The sequence below is a fragment of the Phycodurus eques genome, chromosome 4 (genome assembly GCF_024500275.1).
Source record: "Phycodurus eques isolate BA_2022a chromosome 4, UOR_Pequ_1.1, whole genome shotgun sequence".
NCBI classification, from domain to species: domain Eukaryota; kingdom Metazoa; phylum Chordata; class Actinopteri; order Syngnathiformes; family Syngnathidae; genus Phycodurus; species Phycodurus eques.
This window is the reverse complement of record NC_084528.1, coordinates 6424860-6438605: the sequence shown is the minus strand read 5'-3', so window position 1 is coordinate 6438605 and position 13746 is coordinate 6424860. Positions and strand designations below refer to the sequence as shown.

General features: G+C 41.9%; 1 protein-coding gene across 1 annotated transcript in view; it reads right to left on the bottom strand.

Moving 5' to 3' along the window:
* Positions 1-13746, bottom strand: part of si:dkey-122a22.2 (uncharacterized) — a 33122-nt gene that overhangs the window by 8171 nt on the left and 11205 nt on the right. Inside the window, exon 7 of the mRNA XM_061673753.1 lies at positions 13273-13347. Within this exon, the coding sequence (XP_061529737.1) occupies positions 13273-13347 (75 nt within the window). The remainder of the gene's footprint in view (positions 1-13272; positions 13348-13746) is intronic.

The window sequence follows — 13746 nt, the reverse complement described above, 5'->3', positions numbered from 1 at the left end:
ACGTCTTTCAAAGACAGCTTGGCTGTTCTAGTCACGGTACAGCAAACGCTTCCTATCGTTTCAATAATAGTACAAGCACGAAATGAAGCAAGTTGACTTTTGTAATTTCCAAACTTTTTAAATCAGACCCCTGAAGAATGACACTTTGACATTTTCATCTTCCTTGCCACAGTTTTTCCCTGAAGTCATTCTGGCAGTACAATTTAGACCTGACTCTAAAGAGAGTTTAAAGTGGCTGAGCATTTTCCACCTGTCACCCTTTTTTTCTTTTTTTGATTCCAAAAATAACAAGGAAGAAAAACTTCTATCAGCCCCCAGTTTAAATCTGCTCCAATCATTCCTGGGTCTGGCACTGAACCTTATTTCATGGATTCTCCAGCCACCTGTCCAATTTCTTCCTGTTCCCCCCTCCCATTTTTAATTCTGCCCTGGAGTAAGGATTATGCGAAGCAAGGCATGCGTGTCAAAGGGAAATTTAGTGGGTAAAGACAGCCAAGATTGGCGGGATGAATTAAACAGATAACGTGAGGAGACGAAGTGGGGGAGCAATGTAGAGCAAAACGCCTTGCCGTTGTTGGTCATTTTAGATGGGCTTTTTTCCCCCCTCTCAACAGGAGCGAGGAGGCAATATCTAAATTAATAAAGTGATGAAATGAGTTTGTGCCGTGGACTTTCTGCTGTTTGACTTTCCCATCTGGATTAGTGCAGGCTGAATGGACGCTCTGTTACTTTTGTTACAACTGCGCAATTCACTGTCGGAATTTGGCCCTGTAGTGATAAGCCTCCTTCCTCCGCCTCCCCCCTCATTACCATCTCATTTCCTATGCAGGGCCTCCGTTACCTGAGAGCTTGCTCGTACAAAAAACACGAACTATTACACGAGCTTCTGCCAACTATTACAATGAGTAGAGAACATTTAAACATAGTCTATTACATGGGATCAACTAACTATTATGCATACGGGATACTAAAGTGATTATTGCAAAGTGTTCAGGAAGGAGAAGAGAATCACTGTCTCACTGAAGGACATTTGAATATGTGGACACAAAACCTACACTCAATGGATGAGCTGCTCCACACATTCAGTTCAAGCAGTCACGAAATTGTTTAAAGAACATTAAGAACTAGAAAGGTGGGCCTTTAATCAATAATTTCAAAATGTGGTGTCACTTTCAGACCAATAGTATGAGGGTTGATTAAGTTACTGATATTATGACATTGGTGTTCTTGAATTTAATTTGTTTCCAAATGGAAACAGATAAACACATTTTCTGTCAGCAAGGTGAGTAATATAATGTAGAATTAAAATTACAATCTTTGTCACTGCACAGTGTACAATGTTAACTATATGTAATATATAATTACAGTATTTAAAACAGGAAATTGTAATGGTATAGTTAAAAGAACCAATTCATTAATCAATCAATCAATAACCAATGAATCACCAACTCAAAATGCTTCACAGAACAGTTAACAAAAGAGAACTAATTCCTCCAACCCACTCTGACCCCTCATTGCCTGGACCATCCCACACACCTCGTCCCATGTGCAAAAGCACTTCTAGTCTAAAATTATCATTACAAGTCCGTGACATGGATGAGGAGACATGGCTGAGACATCCTGACTCCACATCATTTACAGTAATAAAAAGTGCTCAACGGGAGAAAACATTAAGTCTGAGTATGTAATACCTTCAGTGAGCACAAGGTGTCCGTCTTGCACCACAACCAACTAAAGACGTTCATCCAGCGCCAATCTTTAGATTGGAACTAGTCTAAATACTGTACATACACGTTGCAACATACTCATCTGGTTGTCTCTGGGTGGGGGGTGAGAACCAGTTTGAGTCAGGCAAACGACAACGCCAACTCAATGGGAGAGCAATTACAGTACCTCGGTACGCAGCAAAGTACGGACAACTGCAATTATAGGGTGAGCTACACAATTGCTCATATTTGGAGTAACACTTCACTATGTACAATTAAATAAAAGGTGTTTTTTTTTTTAATTCAAAATTGTGCAAGAATAACAATCCACAATTGAAAAAATAAGAAAAATAGAATCAGTCTATCCACTCTTCAGAAAAGTAAACAGGAGGGAGGCCGAAATGCTCCCAACTTTAAACACTATTATTTCGCTAACCAATTACAATACCTCATCAAATGGTTGCACCACTGTGAGGAGTGTGATTCTTGGCTAGAATTGGAACAAACGGACTGCAACAACATCAAACTACCAAAACTCCCATTTATTTCTACTCGTCTTAAACGCCGTAAATGTTTCAAGAATCCAATTATCGCATCCACCTTAACGGCTTGGTGGCAAAGTTTAGAATCGACAGGATCTCAATGAGCTCCCAGGATGCTCTCCCCAATCTGGCATAATCCAGATTTCGAAATTAATAATATACCCATCATTTTAGAACATGGGAACAACATGGAATTAACCGCCTACAACAACTATTAAACAATAATGTTTTAGGACACGTGATGAACTGTTCCAAGAATTCCAAATAACAGCAGGAAACTTTCTTCATTACAATAAATTAAAAGCAGCAATAAAAAAAAGAATACCAACACCCCCTCTCTCGGGTGGACCCGTGGGCCTGATCCCGCCCCTCGATTGATTGGGTGGGGTCCTCAGCCGCCGCGCTGCTGTCACAGCAAAGACTGACTTCTGTCAGTCTTTGTGCATGTAAAACGGTATCAATTCACTTGTATCTGCAGGCACACACCCCTTACTGCAACAAATAACTCATGAATATGCAAATCACTTGTGTATCCCCTCACTTATACTCTCGTCCTGTATACTTTTATAATTTACATAATTAATGCCCCCACACTTCAGTTGTACAGCCGGGTTCACGACCCTGGTCCTGCATCCTTCTTCTCCTGTCCTTGTCCTGTTCTATCTTGTCCTGTCCTTTCCTCACTGGGTGTAGCACTACAGCCCCATGCAACACTCATATTTAACGTTTCATTGGTGTAGATAATGTAATGATTTACTTCACTCATCCTGTTTACAACTAGTGCTTTGTCTTTTGTATTTGTTTCTTTCTTCCTTCTCGAAACTTTGTTCTGTTCGACAGATTCTCAATAAACGTCAATTATAATACTACAGCGGAAGCTTAAAAACTCCACTGTGACACAGTAAAACTGGTTCGGCATAAATGGGATACAGATTTTCCATTCTGCTTGACTAACAGCCGAACAGGACACAAAGATAAAAAAAAAAAAAGAAAAGTAACAATCCACACAATGTTATCACCTAAAACTTTATTAATACGAATGCTCCCTTTGTATCAGGCTGCATCTACAACAGATCTGAATGGACACATGTCAAATTGCTCCTAGTTTGTACCGTTCCACAATGCCTCCATCTTTGTCCCACCTTCTATACATGGCTACATTATTGCTGCCAATCTCAGCAAAAGATCCCCAGAGGGGCTTGGAGCAGGGCTGTACTCCAGTAGCTTATTGATTACAGTGCAGCCTCTAACAGGAGGCCTGTATATGCCATCACTTGCTACTATTGTTTGCCAATGAAGCCAGGATAAAAAAATAAAAAATAAATTCAAACATTCTTTAGTGTTTACAAAAGGCCTCTAATGAGTCAAATTAAACATGAAACACACCATGCCACTAGATGGTCTCGGTTTTCATTACAGGGGGTCTAATAAATTTGTTAAACTCAAATTCGACAAACTAGGAATGTGTGGTCATAGGTGACAGGCATCATCCAATTGTTTGTGCTGTATATGTGCTTGAAAAATTGACAACATTTCAATTATAAGGTCCGCAACCATTTTCATTGTCTTATTAATGAATCATTTAATATCAATATATATACATTCAATATACATTTACCACTTTTTTTTTACTACACCTGTTCATTGAACAGTCTTGATTACTGTTATGCCTAGTAGTAATTATTATAATAAATAAATAAAATAATCATAATGTTACATTGTAATGCTATTTTTTTTTTTTTTTTTTTTAAACAGTGTTCACATTTGACGGGTTTGGTAAAACAGAATAATGCATCAACTCTGACGGTGACATGAGACTGATCAAATGATACAGACCAAAAACATCAGCGTTGTTAAAATGACAGCATAAAACGCAAATCATGAAATTATAAGTTTGATGCAGGTGCTTGGGTATAATTAAAAAAAAAAAAAAAAAAAAGTCTCTTCCATGTGTATGGTTTAGCTACAGAATAGCAATTGTTTTGTTGGAATCGTAACATCGCAGCTGGGAAACAATAACTAAAAAAAAAAAAAAAAAAGTTTTCCGCTTTGTTTGGACCAAAGAATCAAACTAAGAAGTGTGAAATGGTTGTCGCCAGCCTCTCAAATGATGTCAGTGGTGAGAAGTAACAAAGTGCAAATAGTTACTGTGCTAGTAGATTTTCAGACAACTTTACCTCAGTATTTATTTTTCTGATCAATCCATACATTTTCTTCACCACTTATCCTCACTAGGGTCACAGGTATGCTGGAGCCTATCCCAGCTGAGTGCAGGCAGGAGGCGAGGTACACCCTGAACTGGTGGCCAGCCAATAGGCATACACACATATATGCAAACGATCACACGCAGTCACATTCACACCTACGGGCAATTTAGAGTCTTCAATTAACCTACCGTGCATGTTTTGGAATGTGGGAGGAAACCGGCGGACCCGGAGAACACCCACACAGGCACTGGGAGAATATACAAACTCCACATAGAAAGGCTGGATTTCAACCCGGGACCTCAGCACTGTGAGGCAGATATGCAAACCATTATCCACCATGCCACCCCCATTTCAAAACACTATATTGCCAAAAGTATTTGCTCACCTGTCTTGACTCACATATTGTATGATAAAGTGATATCCTTTTCTAAATCCATATGGTTTAATGTGATGTTGGTCTACCCTTTGCAGCTATAACAGCTTCAACTCTTGTGGGAAAGCCAACTATTGACACCTGCTGTCTAGATTAACGCGAAATGAAACAGTCTTTAAATGACATTCAGTCTATGAGGAAAAAACTGGCATACTTTTTTGTGTCATTTTGTGTATGTGTGTGTGTACGTGTGCGCGCACACACAAAAATGGTCCCATCATGAAATTGAAATGGTTCAAGGGGATAGAAAGCTAAACTGAGTCGGAGAGACAAGGAAAAGAAACCCAAATGGAGCTCTGGTGAGTTTCACTCAACACAATTATGGTACATTAAATTTGAAGATTTTTCCAATCAATCAGCATTCATTAATTTGTAAGGACCAACTTATCAGACGGGAGTGTTCCCAATCGTCTGCTCTCTGAGCAAATATATTCCCCATGGGGTAAATTAGTTTTATGGTGCACACACACTTGGCAGAGAGGAGCAACCTCTGAGTGCTAAATTAATTCTTCCCAAGACAAAATTAGTGAATTATCACTGCAATTTACAATACACTATGACAGCATTTGTCTAATTCCAGCTGGAGTATTTGGCAAATAATGGCAATTCTTTACTCTGGACAGCATAATTAATTTTATTGCAAGTGTACACAGAGCACTTTGCTCGTCTAGAGATTTAGCAAAAGAGATTAAGCCCAAAGCTTTGCATTTGCACAGTGTGTGTGTATACAAACACAGTATATATATATATATATATATATATATATATATATATATATATATATATCACATTATATTTTTGTAATTTGAAAGCAGCATGTCCTCATTTAACATAACTTCTTGCTTGTTGCTCGCGATCTGTCATCTTCAAACTGTCAATCATATGATGGAATCTGCAGCAAAATCAAAAGCAGTCTGTCCTTAAGAGGCAGATGCAGGGCTTCCACTGCACAAAGAATGTGGCACAGGACTGACTAACTCAAATCACTCAGTCTTGTCCTGAATGCAATTTGTCCAGACACACACTGGGGTTTGCACTAATCTCTGATGCGAGACCACTGCCTTATTTCTCATCAAGAAGCATTATGCATATCAAGGAGGAAATGAGACATGCAGAGAAAATTCTACATTAGAACGCTGAACCCGTACAGTATAAATCCATATAAGTGAACCCACACGAATGCACATCCACGCACAGAAATACCATTCCTGGGAGATGGTGGCGATTCATTTTGTAGGACGCAGCAGAACTAATTTTGTGTGTGAGCCTCAGTTAATGAGCAGACTTTTGATCTGTAAATCCTCCAGTTCTCCAGAGCTGAGTTAGTCTTCCCAGGTTATTTCTCAGGTGTAGGCCTGCACCCTATTGCATTATGTCTTGCCTATGAATAACAAAACAGAGCTAATAAAACCATATCTGAAAAGATATATATATATACCCACATGAAGACTCCAGTGAGCTATAGAGACAAATAAAGGAATTAAATAAAGCTGGCTGATGCCAGGCAAATGGCGCTGTAATGTTGTGATGGAAAGATCTGTACTGCATTACTTCGATCTTACTGCTTATCCTACTCCTGTTTCTATTTTTACTCCACCATGCAAATCAGACAGTAATGATGAAATGTTTGAGTAAATAAAGTCTTTGCTTTATTTCCTTCATCCATTGCCTCTCTACACAGTAATTGGATTCTGGCGGGACCGTCATGTACTATTCATGTCGATTAATGCATATTAATCAAAACATAATTGGACACATACAGCTTATAAATGGTGCTGCTTCACTTTTCGTCTCGTGCAAATAACCCATTTGCCGGGATATATATTTTTCAGAGTTGGGTCATGCTTATATATGTGTATAATCTGCACACAAGTAATGGGTAAGGGGGCACAAAACCACTGGAGAAGTAAACTCCCGTCAAAAAGTATTGGGACAGTGACCAGGCCAGCCAGGAGACTGTCTCTCCAGCGTGTCCTGGGTCATCCCCAGGGTCTCCTTCCTCATACTCCCAAAGCATCACCCACAGGAAAAGGGACATGGTCGAACGCCTTCTCTAAGTCCACAAAACACATGTAGAATGGTTGGGTGAAATCCCATGCACCCTCAAGGATCCTGCTGAGGGTGTAGAGCTGGTCCACTGTTCCACGGCCAGGAGGAAACCACACTGCTCCTGCTGAATCCAAGATTTGACTTCCCGACAGACCCTCCTCTCCAGCACGTCTAAATAGACCTTACCAGGGAAGCTGAAGAGTCTGATCCCCCTGTAGTTGGAACACACCCTCCAGTCCCCCTTCTTAAAAAGGGGGACCACCACCCCAGTCTGCCAATCCAGAGGCACTGTCCCCGATGTCCAGGCAATGCTGCAGAGGCATGTAAACCGGGACAGCCCCACAACACCCAGAGCCTTGAGGAACTCCGGGCGAATCTCTTCTACCCCTGGGGCCTTGCCAACGAACTTTTGAAACACCTCGGTGACCTCAACCCCAGAGATAGGAGAGCCTGTCTCAGAGATCCCAGACTCTGCTTCCTCATGGAAGGCGTGTCATGAGAATTGAGGAGGTCTTCGAAGTATTCTTCCCACCGACTCACAACATCTCGAGTCAAGGTCAACAGTTCCCCATCCCTACTATACACACTGTTGATGGTGCACTACTTCCACCTCCCGAGACGCCGGATGGTAGACCAGAATTTCCTCGAAGCAGTCCGGATGTCTTTCTCCATGGCCTCACCATACTCCCCCAACGCCCAAGTTTTCAGCAGCCACCAAAGCTGATTTCCGCTTTGCCAGTCGGTACCCATCAGCTCCCTCAGAAGTCCCACAAGCCAAAAAAGCCTGATAGGACTCCTTCTTCAGCATGTCAGTATCCCTCAGCGCTGGTGTCAACCAAGGGGTTCGGGGTTTGCCGTCACGATAGGCACTGACCACCTTACAGGCACAGCTCTGGTCAAACACCTCATTAATGGAGGTGCGGAACATGGTCCACTCGGACTCAATATCCCCTGCCTTCCCCACGACGTGGGTAAGCTCTGCCGGATGTGGGAGTTGAAACTCCTTCTAACGGGGGATTCTGCCAGACGTTCCCAGCAGACACTCACAATAACTTTGGGCCAGGTCGGACTGGCATCTTCCCCCACCACGGAGCCAACTCACCACCAGGTGGTGACAGCTCCGCCCCTCTCTTCACCCGAGTGCCCAAGACATGTGGCCGCAAGTCCGATGACATGACCACAAAGTCGATCATCGAACTGCGACCTCGGGTGTCCTGGTGCTAAGTGCTCGTCTGGACACCCTTATGCTTGAACATGGTGTTCGTTATGGACAATCCATGATGAGCACTGAAGTCCAATAACCGAACACCGCTCGGGTTCTGTTCGGGGAGGGGGCCCCTCACAGGTCTCACTGTCATTGCCGACGTGAGCATTGAAGTCAGAGTTCCCAGCAGGAGCACTCTCCAGCACCTCTTCCAAGGACTACCCGTTTATGTTCAGAAAATAGTACAACTACTCGCACAAAACAAGCAAAAAAACGTCTCTCCACTCATTTTCATGCTCTTTGGCAATGTACACGCGTACAGCGCTTCTGGTCACAAGTTATACAGAAACTTTACTCAGTTTTTAACTGTAGGATTCCGATTTCTCCTAATCTTTGTCTGCTGGGTGATTTGAAAGGGATAGATCTTCCAAATAAACATGCTCAACCAATACTTGTAATTGTAGCTATTGCGGAAAAAAACTATACTGTTAAACTGGAAAGATAAACAAGTTATCAACATGAACCAATGACAAAACCTTGTCATAGAATATATAACACGAGAAAATATCTCTGCCAAACATAATAAGCAAATAGATAACTTTCACCTTTCATTAAAATGGTGAATTTTGAACTTTGATTCTGATTGCCTCGGAAAATAATTTCATACAGAAATGTAATGTAAGGTGACCAAATCATATCTTCTCATTTTAGACCCCTGTGCATCCCATAGGGTCATTTGTATGCACTTGAAGCCCTATCCTTTTGGATCTACAACAAGGGCCCCCGGGGATGCTGGGCCTGTTTCCCCCTCCTACTCTTGGGTCTGGTTGTGCCTGTGTTGCCCTCCTGGGGGGTGCCAGTCCCGGGGCTGCTCTCCGTCCCTAGGTGCCGAAGAAGTGCCCCCTGGCCCCTCTCCGGGGGTCTCGTTCTGGTCTCCGGGTGGGGGCTTGGGGGGCCGTGCTGCTGTGTCCCGGGCCTGTGTTCTCTTGCTCTCCCCAGTGCGCTCCGCCGTGGTTGTCGCCCCTCTCTCCCTCGGGCTGTGTGGGGTCCCCGGCTGACTTGGGGCTTATGGGAGGGTGTCAGGACCTCCTGCCTCAGACGGGCACACCTTCTGGGCCCTGTTGTGGTCACTGGGCTATGGTGGGTTTGGGGGTGGGCCAGTCTACTACCCGCACTCTTACTACGAAGCCACGCTGTTGTAACGCATGCAGAATATGGTTTGGCATTGTCTTGCTAAAATAAACAGGGGCCTCAATGAAAAAGACGTTTCTTGGATGGCAGCATATGTTTCTCCAAAACCTGTATGTACTTTTCAGCATTAATGGTGCCTTCACAGATGTGTAAGTTACCCATGCCATTGGCATTAACACAGCCCCATACCATCACAGATGCTGGCTTTTGAACTTTGCGTCCATAACAGTCCGGATGGTTGTTTTCCTCTTTGGCCCGGAGGACACGACGTCCACAATTTCCAAAAACAATTTGAAATGTAGACTCGTCGGACCACAGAGCATATTTCCACTTTTCTTCAGTCCATCTTAGATGAGCTCGGGCCCAGAGAAGCCGGCGTCGTTTCTGGGTTTTGTTGATAAATGGCTTTTGCTTTGCCTAGTAGAGTTTCAAGTTGCACTTACGGATGTAGCGCAGAACTGTATTTACGCACATTGGTTTTCTGAATTGTTTCTGAGCCCGTGTGCTGACATCCTTTACACATTGATGTCTGTTTTTGATGTAGTGTCGCCAGAGGGATCGAAGGTCACGGGCATACAACGTTGGTTTTTGGCCTTGCCGCTTACATGCAGTGATTTCTCCAGATTCTCTGAACCTTTTGATGATATTATGGACCATAGATGATGAAATCCCTAAATTCCTTGCAATTGTACGTTGAGGAACATTGTCCTTAAACTGTTCAACTATTTTCTCACTCACTTGTTCACAAAGAGGTGAACCTCGCCCAATCTTTGGTTGTGAATGACTGAGCAATTGATCCTTCGCCATAGCTGCCCCTCACTGTCCAGCTGCCTTGTGTCAACCGTCGAGACCTTCAAGTTCCTGGGAGTTACAGTCTCTCAGGACCTGAAGTGGGCGCTCAACATCAACTCCGTCCTCAAAAAGGCCCAGCAGAGGATGTACTTCCTGCGGCTTCTGAGGAAGCACGGCCTGCCACAGGAGCTGTTGAGGCAGTTCGGCACAGGGGTCACCGAATCAGTCCTGTGTTCTTCCATCACAGTCTGGCTTGGTGCTGCTACAAAAAAGAACAAACGCCGACTGCAACGGACAATCAAAACTGCTGAAAAGATTGTCGGTACCCCCCTACCCACCCTTGAGGACTTGTACGCTGCCAGAACTAAGACAAAATGCTCTTTGACCCACCACATCCCGGTTATCAATCAATGCAAACTAGAACTAGCAGACATTCCAACAGCTTCTTCCCTCTTGCCATCAACTTCTTAAACAGCTAACCTACAATTCCATTGCAACATGCTGCCAAATAAAAAATGTTTGTCTTGGGTTTGTTGTCACATTACTCGTGCACTCACTGTAGTAGTCTCGCAACGCTGCACTATTTTCATGTCTGTTGTTGACCAATACTGGCCACTCATGCCAGAGTAGCATCCGCACCACTTGCACACTGACTGAGGAGTATCTGCAACATTTGCACAAACGACATTGTCCCAGATTATTGCGCTACTAGTCACTTTAAACTGCATACACTCCTTGAAGTCTCTGCGCCCTTTGCACAATGATCATTGCACCGGACTATTGGTACATTAGTCATTCAAACTGCTCTAATGCAAGAGGCACAATTGTCCAAAAATGCAAGAGTCACAATTGTCCAAAAAAATTAAATTAAAAAAAAATTTAAAACATTAAAATTGTACTAGTTTTCTCATTGTCTTTATGTCTCAAAAGTGTTCTCTATCTGTTGTCGTACAAGAGCGGCTCCAACTACCGGAGACAAATTCCTTGTGTGTTTTTTGGACATACTTGGCAAATAAAGATGATTCTGATTCAGCAATTCAGGGAAGCTCATTTTATACCCAATCATGGCACCCACCTGTTCCCAATTAGCCTGTACACCTATGGGATGTTCCAAACAGGTGTTTGATGAACATTCCTCAACTTTCTCAGTCTTTTTTGCCACCTGTCCCAGCTTTTTTGGAATGTGTTGCAGCCATAAAATTCTAAGTTAATGATTATTTGCTAAAAACAATCAAGTTTATCAGTTTGAACATTAAATATCCTGTCTTTGTAGAGTATTCAATTAAATATAGGTTGGACATGATTGGCAAATCATTGTATTATGTATTCTATACCTTATTTTTAACCAATTAAGGGTTTCTGTTTGTTTTCAACCAAAGAGTACTGCACTGTATTTAATTGACATTGCAATGTCTTAGTGGATAAACAAAAGCATGCCTTTACATGCTCTATAAGATTAAATGTCACAATATACTTGTAAACTATCTCAAGATAATCTTGCATAACTGTTATTTCAAACAATGATACAACTCCTATGCAAGGTTATTAATAATAAAAGCCAATGTTATTAATAATAAAAGCCAATGCCATCATAGTAATTGCTTAATGAGATAAATCATGTAACAATGACAACCAAGACAAGCCAAATGACATGCAGTAATATTCACATGCAGGATTAAAGCAGTTTTATGACACATTATTATTAACAGTCAGTCTTAACCACATCGCAACCCTCACGCTCCACTCATCTGTTTCATGCTAAAAGATTGCGACCAGCAAATTACTTTCTTTTGTCTCCAGTTAATCAAGCTAATGATGCCCGCCCAGCAAAGATAATAAACTATTCTCACCACAAAAGCCAATAAAGAAAGAGTATGGAACTTGATTCAAGAAAAGCGAACTCCCCTACCCTTAATCCTTTCTTAATATGCGATATCCCTTTTTTTCTCTCTTCAACCCTGCCTCTCACTCTTTATCTACTCCTTTCTGCCCTTCAGAGCTGCTGAGTGACCTTGAGCTCTTTTCCCCATTCTGCCTCTTACTCTTTTCTCAATCTACACTTAAAATCTCTTTTCCCACAACCCTTCATAGTTTCTTCTTTAACCTCTCGATGTTATACAGTCATGCTCACTATTATTGGCACCCATGAAGTTTAAGAACTAAATGGGGAATATCTCCTGAAGAAAATAAATCAAGTGAAACAACATTTTTCTGTAGTGAACTTGTGTTTGATACAAAAGAGCAAATGATAAACAATATTTTATGGACAGATGAAACAAAAATAGAGGTTTTCAGCAATGCACACAAACAGTATGTTTACAGACAGCGCAATGAAGCCTTGAAGGAAAAGAATACCCTGCCAACAGTCAAGCATGGTGGAGGATCAACAATGCTGTGGAGCTGCTTCACTTCATTTACTACTGGAGGCCTTGACTGTATCATAGGTATCAAGAAATGTAAAAAATTATCAATATATTTTAGAGCGAAATGCCTGAGCCAGTGTAAGAAAACTTGGTTTGCGGTGAAGATCATGGGTCCTCCAGCAAGTAAAAAGAACCAAAGCCCAATGGTTGAAAGGAAAAGCAATGACTGTTTTAAAATGGCCAGCAATGGAGTCCTCATCTCAATCAAACTGACAATCTTTGGGGTGGAACTGAAGTCTTCCATTGGGGAATAGAACCCTGCAAACCTTCAAGAGCTTGAACAAACTGCAGAGGAAGAGTGGGAGAAAATACCACCTGAGTGTAAAGAGCTTATAGATGGATACAAAAACGTGTTTGGAGGCTGTCATCGCTACCAAAGGGTGTGCAACCAAATATTAATCACTGCCAGCCTTCCCAGTTAACATGGATATTTGACTTCTAAAGCCGTCAATGGCAGTGAATGTGTTAAGGAGGGGTGCCAATATGTGTGCACATACTGTTTTCTGTTTTTCTAAATTGCAAAAAACTATTTTCTTTGTTAAATTACTTTGGACCTTCAATTAAAAGACCCTAGTGATATAAGTTTGGTACATTTCCATTTATTTCTGAAGATATTATACAGGTTATGTAAAAAATGAAAGGGGCACCAATAATAGTGAGCACGACTGTACGGTAATATGCTGAAAACATGTAATTCACATGGTATACATTAAAAATAAACTCACCAGTACTCTTTCCACTCCTCCTCTTCAAAAATGTCCTCTGGGATAGGATCAATCAACACCAGATCTGTCACATGCCTGTCAACAAAGAGGATGCACATAAAAGTGTACCCGTGTCAATTCTCAGTCATCCAGGTCTTGGTAATCTTGAAAAGTTGAATAGAGGAAACTGGATGTTTCACGTTAAATTCAAAAGGCATCTTCAGTTCTAAATCTTATGTGCAGAGTTGCCCTATTTACACTAAATAAAAACACAAAACGCAACACTTTTTTGCTGCCGTCTTTCATGAGCGGTACTCAAAGTTCTAAGACTATTTCTATGCACACAAAAGGCCCATTTCACTCAAACATTGATCAAAAATCTGTCTAAATCTGTTCGTGAGCACTTCTCCTTAGCCAAGATAATCGATGCACCTCACAGGTGTGGCAACTCAAGATGCTGATTAGACAGCATGAGCACACCGAGCAACACAGCTG